At 34.6% G+C, this 23,079-nt stretch overlaps 1 protein-coding gene across 2 annotated transcripts in view; it reads right to left on the bottom strand.

Annotated features, from left to right (window-relative positions):
- Positions 1-4,236: 4,236 nt before the first annotated feature.
- Positions 4,237-23,079, bottom strand: part of LOC128859601 (protein cueball) — a 29,942-nt gene continuing 11,099 nt past the window's right edge. For both annotated transcript variants that reach the window (XM_054096540.1, XM_054096541.1), the window contains 3 exons: positions 7,307-8,687; positions 6,787-7,123; positions 4,237-5,061 (listed from right to left, as the gene is read on the bottom strand). In XM_054096540.1, coding sequence (XP_053952515.1) covers positions 4,957-5,061; positions 6,787-7,123; positions 7,307-8,687 — 1,823 coding nt within the window. In that variant the 3' untranslated portion in view covers positions 4,237-4,956. The remainder of the gene's footprint in view (positions 5,062-6,786; positions 7,124-7,306; positions 8,688-23,079) is intronic.

Raw genomic sequence — 23,079 nt, 5'->3', positions numbered from 1 at the left:
TCCGCAACTATTTCATAAGCGCATATACTATAAAACTGTGACCTCATTGCTTCATACAAATTTTAACTACAAGTGTAAAAAAACACAACTATTTTCGTAAGCCACTAGCTAAATTTCAATTATATTACTAATTAATTATATATATTATATATTTGATAAAAGCAACAAATTCAAATTTTAAAACAAATAATTTACGTTAGCAAGCGAACTCGTCAGCAACCGGAATAGTTAAACCAGCACTGAAAAACTGGCACTAAGTATTTGTTATCAATGGAAACCTAATTAAGAGTCAAAAGTGATTTCATTAGCTTTTTTATTACGAGTTTTGAAGAGACAAAATACAATATATAAATAGAAAAGTTCCTAAAAATGTTTTCCACAAAAATTTGTATTTCAAAATATCAGTTGAAACTTCCAGAAAAATTATAACTGGAATATTCAAAATTTTTAAGTTTTTCGCTAAATTTAAAGAAGGGTTTTAGGTCGGCAGCAACCCCCATTTTTATACAACTAGCGTTACATTATTACAGATAGTTTCCATTGTACACAAAACAGACAGAACAGCCATTCAGATATTCAAACTATAAAAAATTGCAAGTTGTCGGCATTGCTCTATGTGCTTCAAGACACTGAAGGCACACGAAATGTTAAACTAGAGTTCAAATATAGTAGCTAGTTACTTATTCCCAATAATGCTACACCTAAGGAAATATGTTTCATAACGCTTAGCAACATAGTTTAGATTTATACAAAATTTTTTTGAATCGACAAAGGATTTATATTAAGGGTAAAAAATATTTGTGAGCAAATCAAATAAAAGAAAAATTGGAAGTACGCAGGCAACTCAGATAAAATTTGTTTTTGATTTTAACGGAAGAAACCGTTAAATTCAAAAGAGCGATTATAATATTGTATTATATTTTGCAATTGCACTTATATTTGTGGTAGTAGTATTTATGTATATTATGTTCTTACCTTTTTAATACCGAATGTGTTAATACTAATTTATTTGTGGGCTAATTTCTCTAAAAACAAGTATGTAAATATTTTAATATTGGTTTTCAAACTAACAATAAAAAAAGTATATTACTTAAAAAATGCAAAGCGAAGATTTTGGAACATTTTAAAATATAAATATTGTTATGATATTTGCCAGTTGACAACTCCAATTTTATCGGTGATTTTCATTAATATCTAAGAGACGACAGATGCAAAAAATCACCAATTTCTTATTTGGTATATTACAGTGTATTTCGACTTTAGTTGCAGAAATTTCTTAGTAGAACTCATACGAATCCAATGAAATTCGGAACTCAGGTGCGACTGTCGTCAGAAAGAAATGAAATTAGTGGTCATAGTACTTGTTTTAGTTGCAACAAAAACGTCGCTAGACCTTGTAAAGGCAAGATCGCCATTCTATTGCGCCCTAACGAGAGACAATCGATCTAAAACACAAAAAAATGATCTCACAGACGGTGGAATACCCTGGCGTTTTGTGGATTTTCATTCCCTCATTTCAATAAAAGTAAAAAAATGAGTGAGTCATTAGAAGTGCTCTATATTTTTATTACATACGTACATACATATGTATATACATGTACTTTTAAATAATTAAGAACTTCCCCCCTTAAATTTTATAAAGAATTTGCAAGAGGCTCTTACCACATAATTTAGAAAAGTTTGAAGTTTTTTAACCAAACATTGACCAAAGTTGTCCTGCTCATTCGAGAAAGGGAAGAGAAAGCTTGTTAAATAAAAAGTGTTTATAGAGGTATGTACATATATATATAATTGGCGCGTACACCTCTTTTGGGTGGTTGGCCGAGCTCTTCCTCCTATTTGTGGCATGCGTGTTGATGTTGTTCCACAAATGGAGGGACCTACAACCGACTCCGAACGGTAGATATTTTATACCAAGGCATAAAAGCGACTATGTCGGTCTTACGTTACCGGAACGATCTATATTTACAGTGAACCAAAAAGAAACTGGGACACTAATATTCAAAAAGTTTCAAATTTATTATAAATAAAGAAATTATTCACAGATTTTTAAGAAATCATTTGCATTAAATATATTTCATTTTTAACTATGTAATATGTATAATTGTTGTTTTAATATTAACGGTAACTCCGTTTATTTAAGTAATAACCGCAATAGCATAATTTTTCAAAGTCAAACAAAAAGTGGGCACTCTAATTTTTTAGCACATTTATGTATGTACATATGTGTATTCTGTTATTTTTTTCATAACAGAACCGCAAAAGATAGTTTTATTTCCCACATTTTGCCAATGACGTTGTAAGTTGTTAAGAGTGAACAGGATTAAGTAAACATCGAGTGATTTAAAAGAACTTATGGTGAAGTGAAATATCATTCCGAAGGGAAAAATGTGTGTCAAATTGCGAAGATTTTGAAAAAACCTAATTCGACAGTTTTTAATGTATTGAAAAAAAAAACATAACGATACCCATTATTTTCTTTGAAAAAGTGGTACTGAAAGAGCTTCCAAAATTAACTCAAATAGAAAAGAAAAGAGAACCCAAAAATTTCTGCAATTAGCATTCCTAAATCACACAAAAATTCGTCAATCGCGGACGATATAGTCCGATGAATTTTGGAGGAACGTTTTTTTCACCGATTTCTACTTATTTGGGTCAGATGGCCGCAGTTTCGTGTACAAAAGGGACGGTACCGCACTCAATCCGTCTAACGTAATTGGTACCGCGAAACAAGGTGGCGGGCATGTAATGATTTGGAGAGCAAAGACGGCAAATGGAGCGGACTAGTTTTGATAGAGTTTAAGGCACTATGACTAAAATAAATTATTTAGAAATATGGAATGAGCATTTTTCTAAAACGGTCTAAAAATTACAGTTACCAGCAAAGTTCACCTTCATGCATGACAACGACCCAAAGCATACTGCGCTAATTGCAAGGGAATAGTTGCTTTACAATGTAAAAAAAGGTATTGTCTCATCCTTCTCAGAGCCCAGATCTTAATGCCACCAAAACTCTAGTAGACACATGCAACGACGTCCACAAGCAGTAATTGGTGCAAAGGGAACTGCACAAAATATTAGTTCACCAATTTTCCTTTATTTTCATTACTGTCCCACTTTATGTTAAATTATTGTTTTGTTTATTGAAAAGCTTCCAAATTTTGTAAATATTTGATTATTCTCGTTTTGCATAATTTTCGCTTTTTGAAAATTGATTGAACCATTCACAAGTTATAAAGAATTGAAGTCAGTACAAGCAAGTGTTGCAGTTTATTTTTGGTCCATTGCATATGCTTCTTAGGACAGTTACTCGAAGAACAAAAAAAAAGTGGCTACCTCAATAATCAAGAAATATGTACCTACCGCATAATTCTGCTGCCGAATACCCGGTGACGTGCCAGCCGAAGTTCCTCGCTCCATTTTGTTTTTCTCCATAGCTGAAGGCCAAATCTGGTAATCTATCATCCTTCGGCTGCCATATCTCCGAGTACTCGGCAGCAGAATTCCGCCCGCTCATTTCACATATTCACACGCTTGTCCAATCAAGGATAATGGAATAAAAGATTGCGGCTATCAGATAGGCGTAAGGTCACACTGGCACAGTTGTGCGAGAGAAATGTGAAAACGCGAGCAAGAATGAAAGAAGAAGAAACTACACAAACAATACACGAATAAATTGCACAAAACACAGCGATTCTATCAAATTCGCTGAGAGCACAGTAGTGGTACCACGATCGGCGCCACCTTATTATTCTCTCCATTGTAATAGATTACCAGATTTGGCCGATCTGCTATGATGGCAAACAAAATTGTGCGAGCAACTTCGGCTGTCACGTCACCAAGGATTAAGCAGCAGAATTCTTCCCGCAGAGTTGTTGTTCAGACGGCAACAAAGCAGCATGAGCGATTACTGTTGTGTTGATTTTTTTTTTAATATCACCAACACAATCTCAGTTTTTTCGTAAACTAACAATTGTCATTACACCGGTTACATCAGCCAATCAGTTGATTCTTTCAAATTTGCTCTTGGCCACACCTTCCGAATTATTTTCGTCATGTACGTAGACTTAAAATAACATTGCTATGAGAGCGAATAAAATGAGACTCTAATAACCTTCAATGACCAATGTGGCTAAAATTTTAAATAGTACACACGAAAGTCTAAGTATTAACAGTATCTCTGATTTTTTTACTAACTTATAATACTTCCTCGAATTTGAAACAACAGGGAACATGTAATTTGCATGAACCGCTATTACAACCAATTTTTTTTTCTGTAATTAACTTGGCTGTAATTTCTTTTATTTAAGTATATTTAAATTAAGTATATAAGTTTACAACACTTTTTCAACGTGTTTATACAGCCTTATTTGATATTTTCTCTTTAGCAATAATTTCTTTGAACCTCAAATGAAAATTGTACATAACTTCAGTAATAAATAATTCATAGATTTAAATTCAACTAAAAGGAATTAGTACTTTAGCAGTGCATATTTGATAATCTGAACTATAATTAAAACAAACAAGAAATTTCAATGAAGTACGTCAATAAATGAAGGAAATAATATAATATGTACATATGTGTGCCAGTATACGTAAATAAAAAATAATAATAAGTACATGAATTTTACTATTTGTGACTTTTTCTGAGTGTATGTAGTACTACTTTAAAGCTTGTCCTTTGTTGAACTTGTGTGGTCTGTTGCTACGAACGAGGAACTTGTGCTAAATACATTTTGTCCGTGGCGTCAGACACTCTGCTCCATTTCTCTCCTACTCCTCGTCATTCAAACTCTTCTTCTACATTTGCATGATCTTTTTTTAATGTCGTTGTATAAGGCCTCTTGTAGATGTTCTCCATTTGTTGCGCGCAGAGGAAGTATGCCAGTCCCTGACTGCGCGTACTGTATCCGCATCGCAAGTGAATCCTTCGATTGCACGCTTTTCAATGCTTCATTAGTAAAGTTCATCGTCCATGCTATTTATTAGCATTTTCTTATCCTCCTTGACTTTGGAGTTGCAGGAAAGAGTTTTTTCGAGTAGTTTTGAATCGAAGCATGGCTGTAAATATATTCAAATTAATTTAGGTTTCATAAACTGAAATTTCAAAGCATTTACAAATTACGGTACTTTCGGTAAAACAAGTCAAGCAAATAAAAAGTTAGGTAAGTGGTTAAGTTTGTTAAATTAAAAGATGGACTTTGGCATTAATTTTCACGGTTGCCCATATACTATAGGTAGACATTGGATGGTTTCCCCGATGGAAGTGGGCTCATAAATTTAAATTTAGTGTAAAACTCATATTCTCTTAGATTTAATTAGTTCTTTGTAGCAGCTAAAACAACTAAATACGAACAAGCAACGAAAGTCCGAAAAAAGTACACAATATTTCAACCTTAGTTTCATAGTTTCGAATTAAAGTTAATCTCGAATAAATGCTTAAATTCGCCGATGGAGGTCCTGTTGAATTCAAGCTGGAAAGTTGAAAAATAATTCGCTTGTTGATGTTGTTGTATCAGCTAGTAGATCCCTTCTTAAAACGGCGAAACCATTAGCAGCCGTCATTAACCAAATCTAACGGTAGACCCAGGGAAGGGGCAGTTTAATAAAGTGAGACCAAAGGGAGATGGTGTTAGATGAGTGCGTTTAAATGGGCATGTGAATAGGTGTTTAATGTCATGAGAGGTACCTTCGCATGGTGAAAAGATTTCAGACCGCTAACTGGCGATTTAGAAGCAATCAGCTGATTGGCCGCCGTAACCGGGCTCATGACAGCAGTTTGTTTACGAAAAAACTGAGATTGTGTTGGTGATACACGGAAAAAGTTAACACAGCCTCCGCTCAGGTTGCTTGTTTGCCATCTGAACAGGTGTGTAAATACGTGTGAAATGAGCATATGTCTGGTCTGGCAGAAGCTTACCTTCGCTCAATTGATTATCTCACAGAAATATAAAGGCAATCATTAACCCTAACAAGTCGAGCACGTGGAGTCGGGCCTGAGCTTTAAAGGCTTCTTGTTTTATGGGGTGAAAGGTAAATAGATGGATGGCCTAAGAGTATGAGGGTAGCAACATATGCACAAATGGCGCCAAAAAGAGGCATAGGTGGGAGTTGTGGTATACTGCTCTAAATTTTCAATTAATTTTACTCATCTCCAAGCAGAAAACTTAGCAGTATAAAAGGCAGCAGTACCAGAAAATAACATTTATAGTAGATGGATATCCCAATCACGAATATGTAAATAAATTAGATTTCGGGGCATACAGGTATAGGAGGTAATACGATTAGAGGTAACTTAAGATTACTACACGCATTCATGGAATATATGCCGGGCCCTTTACAAATGATGAAACGATGCAAATGTGTCGACAAGCGGACAAGGCATGACTACAAGATTTATAAATCAAAGGACAAATCTTACAGCAGTAAGCTTACTAACTTTTCACTATCTCTTAAACTCGGGGCTTCTGGTAGGACTGTTGGCAGATTACTGTTTGTTGTCAGCACATGCCTTTATACTCGTATATTGGACCTAATGAGGAGCAAAAGGTGTGAATTTTAAGTACATATAAAAAAAGCAAGTACTCTATATAAAATACGAGTATCTAATGAAGGGTAAGCAATACGGTTGCGATTTTCCCCCCTTTTTTAGTAAATATTCTCAATCTGTAAGAGGTCCCAAATTTATTGGTTCAAAACTGATTTGGTTATTTTGTCAAGAGTTCACTGTTATTAAATCGTATGACGCTTCCAATGATATGGGCTATAAAATTTCTTATAACTTACTGTGTCGCAAATATTCATGTTGCAGCAATTCTCTATTGTAATTTCACATTGTTCAGTCGCAACGGGGCGGTTAGTTAGTGGCGTATCTGTTGATCTGGCAGCTTGCTTGCGCACAACAAACGTCTTCTTTATGCGTGGGCGTGCTGGTTTATAGAAACGACGTAACCCATGCACCATTAAAACCATCAATCCCAGGGACGCAACAACTCCGCAAACGATCACAATTATTACGGTGTTGCTCCATGGATCCACTTGTTCACACATCTCCAAATGGGGATATTTCGGAATGGCATATGTCTCGGCACCATAATCGCTTTGCTGTGCTAGTTCTTCGCAACTATATTTCAAAAAAACAATAAAAAAGTGTATTTGAAAAGATGTTTACTGATTTTGGAGAGAACACACACACACACTTGGATAAAATTGGAAAATAAATTTATATTGGCATTATCATTTTGAATCTGCATTTACAATATCCGTTTAATCCGTTCAATGTGCAATAATATTTTATGATACTTACATGTCATGACAGCCGAAAGGTACATAAGCATCTGCGTCCAGTTTTAAAATTTTGCAATAAAGCGCACAAATTTCTGTGGAATTATGCTCACATCGCGCACCGCCAAAGTTGTCTTTGCACTCACAACTCGGTTCACCTGAATCCTCAATAACACAACGTCCATCATTCAAACAATGACCGGCACACTTGCGCTCCTGACAACGTCCGCCATAGAAGCTATGCGGGCATTCGCACGTTGGTAAGCCCAATGAAGAAATAACGCATGTGCCGTGCATACAGTAGTTAAGGCACTCGTTGGTCTCACAACGTGCGCCTTTAAAACCGATCTTGCAAATGCATCTGGTAGTTTGAGGAACGAACTCGCCGCCATTTAGGCAATAATTCTTACGTAAGAAATTCATATGCACATCCAACACGCTATCATTTGATTTTGTAAGCACACGATTTTTAATGCTCGAAAGCACTTCGTGGCAGTGCTGATCATTTAGAGAATTGGTGAGATAATGCACACGCGCCACTATTCCGCGTGGTTTGTCCTCAAATTGCAAGACCATATGAGCACCCGCTTTCTGCTCGTAAACACCATCACCATAGTCTTCTTCTTGCTCCCCTGCACCTAATTCTATCGACTCAGTGTCATTGGCAAATTTCGCATGACCCCAGATGGCACGATTTGTGTGATCGGTCCAGAAGATCGCATTCTTTGTTACAGCCAAACTAAAAGGTTCATTATTGAGTCCTTTCATTATAACTTTCCGGTCGCTGCCATCTAAATTCGCACTCTCCACAGAGAAATGAATACCCTGCTGAGCTACCACATAATAAATGCGATCTGTCAATTGATCTACGATAATACCATGTGGCGCAAACATATTTCCACGTGCAATCAGCTTACGATTTTTTCCATCTAAACCAATACGTTCAATACTAGAATTGGAAAAATTAGAATTGGTCCAGTAAAGTAAACGACGACAAAAGTCTATAGCTATGCCATCGGGCAGTGTATCTTCCTGTGTGAAATCGATAAACACATTTGGTGTAGTAGACTCATTAGCATCAACGGATACCATCAAAATTTTCTTATTTAATATATCACTCCAGTAGAGTTTACGATCGAGTGGATCGTATGCAATTGAACGAACTGCTTCATTCCTTGTGCGCTGCACCATTTTCTCTATTAAATGCGGATCTTCATAGTCTTTGGGTATCGTTAGAGAGAAAATACTGACATTGTGGTGCTGTTCATCGGTGAAATATACCTTTTCTTCGGCTTCGTCAAATGTAAGTGCGCCGAGATGCTGGAACTTATGAGCGGATGAAGTGACCTCGCTCCAATGCTCATCGTAAAAAATTATTTTTGATGGTGTTGTGACAGCAAAATCTGCAAAAAAAAATAAAAACAATAAAGACACATGTAATTGAACTAATTTGAAGGATATATGTAGTTATGCATGGGAGTGGCCCAGAGAACAAAAAAACAAAGATTGTTGATGCTAGTCGCACTCTTTATTCATTTTTATTTGATATTTACCATACCCCAATGCTTAAAAATTACGATTAAAAATGCACTACGTAAGCTTGGTAAACAATTATACCCAATGCTTTATAAAAAAAAACCAAGAGAGCAAATTCGTCGTACAAGATCAAATTTGTGGAAAAAAGCATGGTTACTGCATCATAATAACACAGCATCTCACAAAGCTATCATTGTAAATGTAAATCAGCATAACCTTGGCTATATTCAATGTGTTCCACTTAAACGCTTAAGAAGTTAAGAGTCGCTTGGCCTCCCATATGCGTAATTTTATGAACTATACTGACGGTAGGCCGACATTTAAACTGCTTGGTTGACGTATATGTATGTATCTACATGTCGTCTTAGTCGAGCTCTTTAAACTCCTCGTCAAATCTCATTAAAATACAATCTATAAATGTAGCTAAACATTTTATGTTATGCTAACGAAACCAAGTATACCTGATAAAGCGCAGCAATATGTATTGTCCGTGTAAGGAGCATACGAGGGTTGCCTTTATATTTGGGCCCAATAATGAAAACACTGTAAAATAATAATGAAAATGGTTTTTTTGTTTTTCAAAATATTCTCCTTGAAAGTCAATACACCTCTGAATTCGCCTGAACCCATTGTCAAAGCACTTTTGCCACTAAGAGAAGGATACCTCCAAAACGAACTGTTTAAAGGTTTCTTCAGACGAACAAAAAGAAATCAGTAGGTGTCAGATGAGGACTGGAAGGTGGATGACCCATTAATTCCATATTTTGAGAACTCAAAACCTCCCTTTCATGAGCTGATACCTGAAAGCTCGCATCGTCTTGGTCGCAACAGGCGACCATTTGCAATAATGCTCAAGGATGACTGTATCTCACGATATGCCACATAATAATCTTGTGTTGTCAATAGACGCACAGCATCGATTGGGTTTAATACAATAACCGTGCAAGGATCAACGGCCACATTGGAACTTGTTGTACCCGCGTTTCACAGTAGCTAATGTGGTACTTCACCGCTAAAGTAAGTTGATCAATACATCAATCATTACTGTCTTGATAATCCACATCAAAAATCATAACAAATCATCGCTCGAAAATTGTCACAAGTTAATCCATCTTTTAGGTAAGATGAATTTTTCAAATAACTGAAAAATAACAAATAAACCCCTAAGAGAAAACATTATATGTAAATTTATGCTAAAAATACCAAACTTTTACATACAATTTCGAATTACAGCTCACGTAATGTTGCAAAGGCGTAAAATATAAAAGGCAAGAAGAAAGAAGGAGATCTCCATTTGGTTGAGATTTGATAAAAAAACGATTCTCAGGATTTTTTAAGCAGATGAACTCTCAATTCGCAACCTTAGCGGGTGTTATAGTATTTATTAGAAATCTCCAATAATGCGCAAGGGAATTTATCGATCAGCTGTGCTCAACAGTACCTTTGGTTGAGATTTGCTCATGTCCTAATCTCATGCTGAAATCTTTAAGTGTTATAAAGGATAGACAAATACATAAAGTTGTTAAGCAAAAAATATAATAGGCTTCTTCTATTCGCCATTTCCCCGCTCGCTATATCTATGTTCGATTAACTTGACGAAAAATTTGCATGCGAAAACAAAAACAAAGTTATCAAGTAAGATTCGCCGCTAGCGAGTATGGCTATAGCTCATTAGACTGGTATAACTTACAGACAGATGCAATTTAAGGCAGCCCAATCCCGCGTTGCCAATATTCAATTCATTTACACTAGTTGCTTCATCTATCCGCCACTTTCTAACGCTTAGCGAAAAGAAGAGGCCTATTATATTGATGTATCATATCGAACAAACATGGGTGGCACACAATGATTTTTACTATATGAAACATAAGTTAATTTCTTTTTCTTGACCTAACCTCACAATGCTGCTTGTGGGTACCTAAAAATATCCTCTTATGAAACTACCATCTAATCTAATCGAATAGCAAAGCATTATCAAAGATCAAAAAACAGTGTCGTCCGGGAATTTTCAAATATGTACGTACGTATGTATGTACGTATAAAAAATGTTGGTGATCAAAATAGATCTTAAAGATATATACAAAGGGCAGGGGAACATACAGTTCTTACATAGTGTATGTATGTAGATTTGGGCAATTCATTATTTAATTGAAATTGAGCGGAGAGCAAGGCGCACTTGTTCAAAATGCCAAATTTATTTTTATCTAACCGGTGCGCGTATGACTAAGCATGTGATTTTCCACGTGCGTTTTTACAACAAAATAAAGCATTTATGTAAAAGTATTGAAAATGAGCGCCGAATGGAGGGAGTAATTGGTTCAAATTTTGCCGACAATAAACTAACAAAAAAAAATATTTCACTAGATATTTACAGACGGATCCTTGGCCTTGCAAAAAAGTGTGGAATAATATCAAAACGCGCGCTACAAATAAAAGGAGGATCTCGGCCAAACACCTAATTGTACGTGCCAATTATTTATTTATTTTTAACAAAATAGTTTAATATTGGCGAAGCTTCGCAACTTCGCGATCGGTTTTAAATTTAATAATTAATTCACAAAATAAAATCTTGGATTAAGTGAAATAATTTCTTATTTTAATATTAGACTTGGCAATTTCCGATATTAACTTCTATTTGTACCATTTACATTCAAATATTAATTAAAATTTATTTTTTAAACCGTTCGCAGTTTGTTTCCATTTAAGTAAGAAAATACTTTTTTGCTACCATTTTTACCAAAAAGAATTTAATCTGTTCCTCTTTATTCACTTTCTTAAATACAACCAAGGGAGTGTCAAAAATCGAATTCACTAGTGAGCAAACCTTTAATAATTGAATTATGGTTCATTACTTAAAAATTGGAGTTCGCTTAGTACAGGATGAACCAGCGTTTATAATTTAATTTAAGTCGGCTATAAATATTCTGTAATTTTTTTTACAGGAAAAAAGGAAAACCTTTTATTAAACAGTTTTACCCAACTAACGTATATTACATGACTAGCCCACTCTGTTAACCCATTTTTTGTGGTTTTTTCACGAATTTCGGCTCTTATCTCTTATGTTTTGACTCTTAAATCGTTTTTGGTTTGTTGGAGTAAAATTTATCTTTTTTTTTTAATGAAGTTAGTTTTATTTAATCATGTAAATATTAAAAAACAAAAATCATTTCAAATCTTCATTCGAAATGGCCACCATTTGCTTTTACACAATTCAGCTATGGCTGTTCGAACCAAAGATTTTTTTAGACAAATTTCTGTGAGGTCTGCGACAGGGCATGTTCTCCAATTCTGACACCAAACTGTAGCCCAATGGATTCAGATCTGGACCTCCAGACGGCCAATCTTCTGCGGCTATGAACCCAGAAATGTTTTTTAACCACTGCTGGGTGGTTTTTTATGGACTGGAGCGGAATCTTGCTGGAAGATCCAACGCTCTCCATTGAACAGAGTACTGCTAAACTGCTTCACCACGTCTTCTAAGACATCTTCCTGGTACACTTTTGCCCCGGTTTTAACCCCTTTTTCGCATAAATGAGGAGATGTAACGCCTTTACAAGACACTCCCCATCAAACCATTGCGGAAGCTAGATGGTGGCCACGCTGAACCCTTGGAACAACATTTTTTGTGTCTTTAGAAGTTGTAGCATAGATTTTGTTCATGGCCGTTGACTGCGTGCCATCGACGAAGCTGCTTGCATCTGTCGAGTCTAATATTCTACAGCGCTGCGCGATGCTCTAATTAGTCTTGACTTGGATCTGGTCGATACATTCATTTCCCTGGACAGGATTTTCTGCTTTCTAAGGAGATTTATGCGAATTGTTTCTCGAACAGCTTTTATGGCTGCGCTGGTTCGAACCATGCGAGGACGAATTAATGCGTATAATTATCGCTACTATAGTTTTGTTTTTGTAGCAGTACGTATGGGAAATAGGGAATACGGCTGAAAGAACAGCCTTTGGCCTTATATAAATCCAGGACGTTCCGATAAAGTGGAAGCGTCTGTATTTGTCAAGCCGAGAGGAAGGAATACTCGTACTTGTGAATGAAAACATTTGTCGGGTTCAGCTTTATCTTTATTCTGAGATGATGAAAACAAAATTGTATGCAAAAACCTGTAATAAATTCAGAAAGTTTGAACTTCTCTCCCCAGACCAAGAATCCGGGTTATTACTTTTTTATCAAATGAATAAGAACAAATAAAAATCAGCCAGATATAACTGCTAAAAAAAAATAGGTTTTGGCAAATTTATAAAATTTGTTACTTTTCCTTAATTATATACCGTGAACTTCCCCAACATTTTGTATTTTAAATTCCAAGGTATTGATACATACATACGTCCAATTCGGGGACAGCATGGTCATGCCCATTATAAGCTTCAAATTATGAGCTCTTATTAAAATGATTATCTTAAAAAAATTAATTAAATTTTTTGGTTTTATTTTAATAAATAAATTTCTCCTTATAAATACTACTCAAATAATTAATAAAATTAAATTAAAAAGTAAATTGGCCAATTTCTACTGTTAATTTAGTACCTACTTACTTTCCGGTGATTTATTATGGTTTATTTACTGTTAATTTACTTTTATAATTTTTTGCAACTTATAAAACTCTTAGGGTGACTTTTTTTAAAGATAATTAAATTGTCTTTATTTTGGGACAGTAAAACAAAAGTCCAAGGTAACTGCCACTAAAAGCAGAAAAAAGATGTCATAAAGTGACTTTCGTTTCAGGTTGAAAAAAATAAAAGTCAAAATATTACATTATGTTGCATTTCATTTTTTAACTTGTAAGAGGCTGGAAAATAACTAGAAAATATTTGTATGGAAAAGCTGATAAAAGTTACTGTACAGTTACTGGATAGATGATTTTGGCACACAAATTTTGTATCAATTTTTTTGTTTTATTTTTTTAGTTTTCGTTTCTAAATTTACATGAATAAATCGTCCCCTTAGTATTAAAATAGCCTATAAATTTTTTGATGTTTTGAGAAAATGAATTTCAAACTTTTTGTCGAAAGTAGCTCTCACTCAAATTTCGTTATGTCTGTAAATATTTATTATTTTTTGACTGACGTTTTGACCCACTTTGTGGAATTAGAATTTGACAACATTTTGACCACATATAAAATCGACGATGGAGAATCCAAAAATTCAATAAAAAAATAATAGCCTATGAGCACATAGGCTATTGTTATACTAAGGGGACGAAATGGTAAAAACTGCTTAAAAAATGTTTCTACGTTGAACAAAATTCCTTTAGTTTTGAAATAGATACCTGAAAATTTTAGACATACTATAAGAGCGTATGCTCTTAAGTTCAAGAATTGTTTGCAAACAACTCAACCCAATATGAAGTATCCTAGATAACTCGAAAACCCGTACAAACAAGTTTTCAGTAAGAATTAAAGATATGTCGTAACAATTTAAAGTGATTTCTTCTATTCAAGATATCGAATGTCTGTAATTTTCAGACGGTAATATTGCGCCAATTCTGAGAGAAATTTAATAAGAAAATATTCGAGTGATCTTCTTATACGCAAGCATTTCGAGTATTCGTCATTTACCAAAATACATTTGTCATGTGAAAATTGTTAAATTATAAAGAGTGCACACTCATAGATGTACTTAAAGGGCAAATAATATTCTTTAAGTTTCAGTTTCTTGTTATCTTCATTAATCTATTCAAATAAGTATATATAAGAGTTTCACGTGGTCATTGAAGTGCCCATGGCGTCCAAGTCAATTTTACAAGAGTCGATCAATAAGTGCCTGCATTCGTAACGACCACATAATCCCCTTTTAAATTTCTGCCATTTCTTTAGTTTCTCTAAGAAAAAACTATTACTACTCGACGCCTTGAAAACACGTTTCTATTTTTCTGATAACCTCTGCACTTGATCGAAACCGACTGTTAGGTGAACGGCTCTCTGGTACATAGTAAACAGGATTCACCAAGAATGATTCAACGCAAAAAACTCCTTTCTGAAGACAGTACTAATCCAGCATATAGAAGTTAAACAGGATTTTCTTTGTAGAAAATTTAAACTCTCTACTTCCCACCTTAATTGGTATTTTTAACCCTTTCTCAAGGTATACGAAAAGTTAAAGAGATCTAAATTTTTCCACAGAACTTTACCGCGGTTCTACGTTACCGGAATGACCCGGAATTGTATCCGGTCAAGAATTGTCACTCTAGCAGCATTCCCTGTACATGTAGGGTCATCGAAGACGAATAGGGTTAACGTAAGAGCGCAAGAAAGCTTTGTCCAAACAAATGCTTTCAATTGTAGTATAGATACATTTTAAAAACGTACAACTATGAGGATTAGGTAGGTTTGATTTGTACGAGCTTTGACTTACTATATTCCATAGTTTGATATAAAAATTAATTTAAAGTATGTTAACATAATTTAAACCCTCTAAACTAGTTCTGTCTTCGGCAAAAATAATCCCGGAGATATCCCGTTGCTGTTGTTGTAGCAGCTTACTGAACCCTGTCGGTGCTTATTAAACCGGGTCGTCTTCATCTAGCTCAACTAATGGTAGACCCAGGAAACGTGCGGAAGTTTGGCAGGGGGTGTTAAGTTAGTAGGTTTGATAGGGCCTGAGAAAATGTTGTTAATGTCATGCAGTGTGCCTTCACATGTAGGATATATGTTGCGTATATATGGCTGGGTCGATTCTGGATAGGAAGGAGTTTAGTCTGCTACGGTAGTCAAAACTCGATTGGGTCTAATTCAGTCGAGGTAGCTAAAGCTCCTCGTCTGCAAGTCCAACGCCACCTGGACTCCGATAAGATGACGGCATTCAGAGGTCGGGAGTTTAGGAAGGTGGTAAGTGTCTCCCGATGAATGTCGTTTAGTGTATGTCTGTATGCTGTCCGGTCCATTAGTTGTAAGTGCGTTTTCTCCTAAGCCGGGATACTTCCGGTTTCTTAACTATTAGCGCTTGTTCGTGTTGAGTAACCAGTATTGGAGAGTGTAATTACTTCGACGTTTCGACGAGTTTCTTCTGTTGACATCAAATTATCACCAATATGGTTTCAGTGGTAGAATAGGAATTTAAAATAACGGCTCTAATTTGAGTACCAGCCTTTTTTATCAATTGAAAAAAGCTTTCCACGACCACACGATAAGTAATCGTTTATAGTTTTAGCCTAATTTATATTCGAAATACATTTTTGAATACATTTATTTAATAAATTTATATGTTGCAATCTATTTCAAAATCAATGAGCAAATAAAAATAAATTTTTCTGACATTTTACTACTGAAATTACGTATAACATGAAGGAAGCAAACTTCCATTTGATGAGCTGAAAAAAATTATTTGCCTGCTAATAAGACCATTTCACAAATATGTGCATACATATATACATAATACATACATCCATACGTGAATAAACGAGTTTTAAGAATTGAGTGCTAAACTTTTGAAGAGTAAACAATAAAAGAGCTTCGACTTTTTAACGTTCAAAATCAATTTGAATACAAAATAAGCTTTTTTATTCACCACCAAGAGAAGTAAAAAAATACATTTAAATTATTCGATTTTATTTTTTCTAGCTCGTTTTTTTCTTGTTGCTGGGTGGTTTCAATGAACGACAGTTAATTAAGTCCAATAAATTGATTTTCAGTACCAATATGTCTATATTATCATAAAAACCAACGCACACAATACAATAGCGAGCAAAACATTAGCAACAGAAGTGTATTAAGATTTATTTTCCCTCAGAAGGAAATTCAAGAGGCATAAGTATGAATTCGTAATAAAAATGTGCTCATATAATATTCAAACTGGCACAATTAAGAATGTAGTTCCACTTCCAATTGTTTTTAATTAGAAAACTGATATTTGGCAGTTGTCATGATAGATGTAAATATTTGGCAATAGTGTGGCCTCAGTAGAATTTTTTTGAAAGTTATAATTGTATTTTTTTTTTATTATTGAGGTACCTAATCCGTTTTAGAATTTGTTCGTCTAAATCTACGCTTGTGTTCAGTAACCAATTGTAGATGTATTCAGACGGGTTGGTAAATCTCAATTAATTTTTACAAAGTTTAAACTGGCCTCTTCCAAACAACTCAAAAAAGTTGAATTTTAAAAAATCTATTGAAAATAAATTGGCATACGCATCATTTTGATTATTTCCGTTTGATTTCAACCGTTTTACTTCCACATTAAGTTTAACCCAATGTTAAAATAATAATTTGTGGTGTATTATTTGAAACGCAAAAAGTCGCTTCACCTCATGCTGTAATCAACTCCTTTACAAGTTTTATGCAAAGCATCATCATATTAATTGTATCATACAAAAACCAAAAAAAATTGTTCGTTATTTTATTTACTGGTTGCAATGCAAACGTAATACAAAACAAAAAAACGAAAATACGATTTAAAAAAGAATGTTCAGAACACACATGTATAAGGCACCTTGGGTCTGCTGCATCACCGAACATTGCATACATGCAGCCACTTGTCGTGATATGCGGATTTATTTGCCGATGGAAGAACCTTACAGCCGTCCCCTTACAAAAGTGTTATATAGTTTTTCACTCTGCAAATAAAGATATTTTTTTTGCCTTTTACAGCCCACTCTAAAACGCAGTGCGGTTTTTAACGCACGGCATGAAATTTCTTTTTGTGCGTCACCCGAACTTTGCTTGCGCGGATGCATTTTCTATTTTGCTATTCTTTGAAAATTACAGTTTTATAAGGAAAATAAGCTCTTATCTCCATTTTAAACGCGCTAAAAATTACCCGCAATTAAAGGTCAAACTGAAATGTCACGCAAAACAGTAAATGGAATTACAGTTTAATTTTGAGGGAACAAAGTGTCAATTCGATGCAAGAGAGAAGACATTCATTTTGTGCGGGAAAAATCTCCATGTTGAACTTTGCTCTAAAATTTACTCTCCGAAATCAAAACTGAAGCGTTCTTTATTTATTTTTGTCCACTTATCAATTTCTGTATACTTGTACATAAGACTGTGTACAAGCGCATAAATACTCGAAAATATTTTTGTATGGATTTTTTAATTTTCGTTGGTCGACACCATGCAGAGGTTGCAAAAATTTATATAAACTAGTAGCTTGGAGAATCGACACACGCCATCTTTTTGTCGATTTTAAAGATGCATTCGACTGCACGAAAAGGAGTTGCCTACACATAGATATGTATGTGGCGATGTCTAAATTTGGTATCCCCGCCAAACTACCAAACGAGGTTTCAGACAGGGTGACTCGCTGTCGTGCGACTTCTTTAACCTGATGCTGGAAAAGCACAATTTAATCGCTCAGGCACAATTTTTTATAAAAGCGTACAATTGCTGGCGTGTGCCGATGATAACGACGTCAAATAGGTGATTGTAAGAATCGAAAGTGAATAAAATGACGAGAGTTTAAAAAAAAAAGACAAATATAAAAAGTAAGCTCTAATGTGACGTCGTACTGTGCCGTAATGAGATAGTTATGGTTTCTAAAGCAGCTAGTTGTTGTTGTTATAACAACGTAAAACATTTCCTAAAATTTTTGGGGGAATGCTGCTGAAGTTACAATCCTTGGCCGCATTTAAATCAAGGTCGTTCCAGCAACGTAAATTTTCAGGGGAACGCACGACATTTTTAGTTGTATTCGGGCTGAAAAATAAGATTTTGCTTTTTCAAATACAATTAATGTAAGCTATTCAACATTTCAATTTTAATAAAATGTAAGTTATCGAATTTATAATGTACGAATTAATTGAAGAGCAATAATTTAAAAAATAGAACAAAACAAATTTGAAATAAAAAATCTAGAAATTTTGTATCTCCCAAATATCGAACCAAGGACCTCCTGGATAGTACAAAATAAGCCACCCAACGACTATTACGACAGTGGCAACAGCGCAAATTAGAACACAGTTTGGTTTTTTATACATTTGCAAATAATTCTTCGAATTGTCACTTGTTCGGAACTATTGAAGTATGGATGCAATATAGGTCGTTGTAAATTAAGGAAAAAGGATGTAATTTTTTTTATGTTGCGGAGAGCGGAAACGCAAATTAATCACGCTTTTACATTCAGTACAAACGAACCAGTTAATTTATTAATGCATTTCTCTTCTTTACCGCAGCATGTGCGTGCATTTTTATACGTACGAACATGTGTAGGTGCGTATTTATATTTATGAATCGGTTTCATACTAAAAAAGATTTCCTTATTCTTGATTATCAACTACGCTCAACTGCTTTCTTCAACGTGAATCGTGAAAAATTTACGTCATTCCATAAACAGGCTGGGAAGTAAGTAAGAGTAAGTGAATGTGAATGGTGCCGGACGTGTTCAAACGGAGAATTCATTACAAACTCTCCACATGTCTATTTTTATTCAACAAGATCGAATCTTTTGAGATGTCAATGGTGGGCCAATATATAAAGGGGCGGGCAACACACACATCTGCAGCTGAAACAGGTTTAACGATCATTCAAAAAATAACCGAATATATTTCTTATCAATTACGAGAATATTTTTAAAGCTAACATTTCAGAGTGAAAACCCAGTTACTGAGAAATGCATGCTTTCATTGAAATATGAAATGAACACCGACGAGCATGAAGAGGTTGCAGGAAAATTTGATTTATGGCAAATGTCATAAATCGCGCGAAGTACATTTAATGGCAAGGTTTATTAATAATTTGTACGCCTAAATGTGATATGGAACGAGTGCAAACATGCATATTAACAATATGCATACATACATATGTATTATGAGAAAGCGAGGGAAACAAATTGGCGTGTACTCTGAAGTGCTTATGCGGAAGTAGATGCTGCTACTACCAATTCAGAAATTTTGAGTTCCGTATTCAAAAATATTTCTAAAAGGTGGTGAAGTGATTCACACTCTTATTAACCGTGCGCTTCAACAATGCCACCTTGGTCAAGAAAAATATACATACATATGTATAAATAGAACTACTTTCACTTGTTCAAGCAAACAGCAGCTATTAGATAATAATAATCGCAAAGATTGCTTTACATGGAAAACGGAGAATGAAAATAAACGGGCACACAATGCAAGCAAATTGTAAAAATCGACCAGATATGGAGAGAATTGTTGAGCGGAAAATGTCATTGTCTCACGTCGCAGCGATGTGAATAAATCACAGGATCGTGAAATTTTACCATTTAGGAATGGTATACCAGTAACTCTAAAACAATAACCTACGAAGGGCTAATGTTAGAAAAATTTTTTTTGTATCATTTAATGTTCATGTCACGATAGCCATCGAACTCGACACGAAGTGAGTGCTAGTCACGCACAAATCCACTTGTTACGGTGCTCTTCTTGCAATACTAATACACGCTTTTATCAAAGAAAAACTGTAAAATGTACCGAATTACTCACAACTGAATAAAACGAACAAAAAAAAGCAAAATATTTTTTTATCATAGTATGAAGTGGCGCCGAGCATAAATTTTACGATTTTGTTTAACTTCTTATCTTGGAGTGAAGTGGTATACCAGTAACTCTAAAACAATAACATACGAAGGGATGATGGTTTTTATAAGAATATTTGTCATAGCGAAAACGCATTCAAAAATACACCATCGCTACCGAGGTGTAACTTTTGTTAGCAATCACTTTTTGTATCATTTAATGATAGCCATTTATCACGATAGCCATCGAACTCGACACCAAGTGAGTGCTAGTCACGCACAAATCCACTCGTTACGGTGCCTTCTTGCTATAATACTGACGTTCGAGTCCATTGTTGACTGAGTATGGAGTAACGTTAAAAGCGTTAAATCTTTTCAACAAACAAATCGCTAACTCAGTTTGTAGTTTTTACTACAATATTTTATTCACTTTTCGATTGAACTCATTTTAGGTCAAAATGTTATTGACTTCCTTTAAGCTGTGCAAAAAAACAAAACAAATAAACACAAGCACACGAAAATCCAAAAGCAAATTAGATATATTCGAGAAGGTACGATTATATTATATTAGTTTTTATAATACAATCTCCTATGTACATATACACACTTGTCTGGCTAGGTCACTAAAGTAAATGGTGAGACTTTTTGTTTTTATTGTCTTAAGCGCGTCGTTAACATTTGACTAATTAATAACAAATATTGCGTTGCATTTGCAGCTAAATATTACAACTTTCGAAATATTATTTATGTCTGCAGTTCGTTATTGACTGATAGTTTTATTTAACTTTTCATAATTTTTGCAAAAACATTCTAATTTTGACCTGATACAAGGTTTTTTTAAGGTCATTGAATTAGTTATGCATAAATGCTAAGGCAGACTTATTTAATAAGGGGAAATCAGCTCCTTTTTATTTAATTGGTAAACTTAAAATTTATGTTTGTAAGTACGAGTATATCATAACGGAAATAGAAGACTCCGGTGTGCGATTCCTGCTTAGGTAAAATATGGAATAATCTCATAACAAAGTTATATGTTCTCTATTTTTTATTGAAGAATTGTGTTTAATTAGATAACCCTATGCAGTCACCTCGACAATTTCTGTAGAAAGAACTTATGGGCGCACGTCATTTCCTCTAAACACTGTTGCAAGAGCACAGTGGTGTAATCAGAAGCCTTATAGAAAATTTGAAGTGAATCCCACATATACTTTTCGAGTTATTCAACAATTAACAAAGGCCGTTCGGGCAAAAGCAAACAAAAATAAAAACTTTAAATGCGTTTCTCTCAAAACCAAGCTTTTTGAACTGGTGATCACTGTAACTTAAAAGCCGCTGGGTAGATTTCAATGAAATTTATACTGCTTTTGAAAAACATAAAAAACGCCTGATGGAAGAATTTTTTTTTTTTCAAGAATTTAGATTTTTTTTTTTAATTAATTGTCGGTTTTTTTCTCGAAAATCTGAAAAATATTTACTGAGGCCGCTATATTGTTAATTTTGAAAAAAAGCTTCGATCAGACACAAGATTATCTATTAATAAAGCAAATTTCTCTTGTCCGATTGATTTTAGATGAATCTCCAAGGACTTGTGATGATAACTTTTACAATTATACATTTTTTTTTTAAATTTGCTTAAGTCAAGTCGAAATTTGATGTATTAATGCTATATTTTTATTTTTGTAAAATAAAGCAATTGACTAGCAAAAAAAAAGTATAGAAAACCATCATTTTTTCGGGCGTCTGACTATCCCTAACCTCATCAACAGTTCTATAACAGTCGGCAGGAAAAAATCCCGCCGTTCCGGTAACGTAGAATCGATTGTCGTGGGAACGTAATGTCATGTCATCTAATATGTCATCAGTGGTGGAAAAAAAATAGACTCTTACCTTTGATATGCATTTCATCGTTCATATCTTAAATATTATTGCAATATTCAATACCGATCTTGCACACGTTTGTTTGTTTCAATATACTGCTCTCAACAACAACAAAATTATTTACCTTCCCATCATAAAAAAAGAGAAAACACCATCCATGCTCGAAGAGCACCTAAATAGGTTGGCAAATAAAATAGACTCAAAACAGTTTAAATGGGAAAAGCTCCGTTAATTTCCACTTAAAATTTTTCAAATCAAAGAAATCAGCTAGAGTCCAGTATTTTATTGTCATGAATAATTATTCACTAACGTGCTTTTGAATTGAAAGTTTGTAAAATGGGTCGCCGCGTTCATTGTACCGAAAGTGAAAAAAAAAATCATAGAAAATCTTCGGAAAAAAGGTTATACCATCAAAAATATTGCCGAAATGGTTAAAAGATCCGATCATTTAGTGAGAAATGCGCTTAAAAGGAAAAATAGAACCGACGAAAAACGGGGAAGACCACGGAAAACGACCATACTAGAAGACCGCGCAATGATCCGAATATCGAAGTCGCAGCCCTTTGCCACATCCAATGCAATTAAAAACACTTTGAACCTGCCTATCAGTTCGCGAACCGTTCGTTATCGTTTGGAATTAGCAAATTTACCCGGGCGCATAGCGAAAAATGTTCCACTTTTAAGTAAAAACAATATCCAAAAGAGAATGTCTTTTGCCAAAGAGCATTTAAATGAGCCTAGCAAAAATTGGAGAAATATACTATGGTCTGATGAAAGCAAAATGAATCTTTTTAGCAGCGATGGTCGCACTTATGTCCACAGACCTCCAGGCAAAGAACTGACAGCACGGTATACAAAAAAAAACGGTGAAACACGGAGGCGGAAGCATAATGGTATGGGGCTGTTTCTCATACTATGGTGTTGGGCCATTGTACCGAATCGATGGTATAATGGATTCG

This window comes from Anastrepha ludens, chromosome 4, assembly GCF_028408465.1.
Source record: "Anastrepha ludens isolate Willacy chromosome 4, idAnaLude1.1, whole genome shotgun sequence".
NCBI lineage: Eukaryota > Metazoa > Arthropoda > Insecta > Diptera > Tephritidae > Anastrepha > Anastrepha ludens.
Note: the sequence above shows the minus strand (reverse complement) of the source record. Positions and strands in the feature narration are given on the sequence as shown.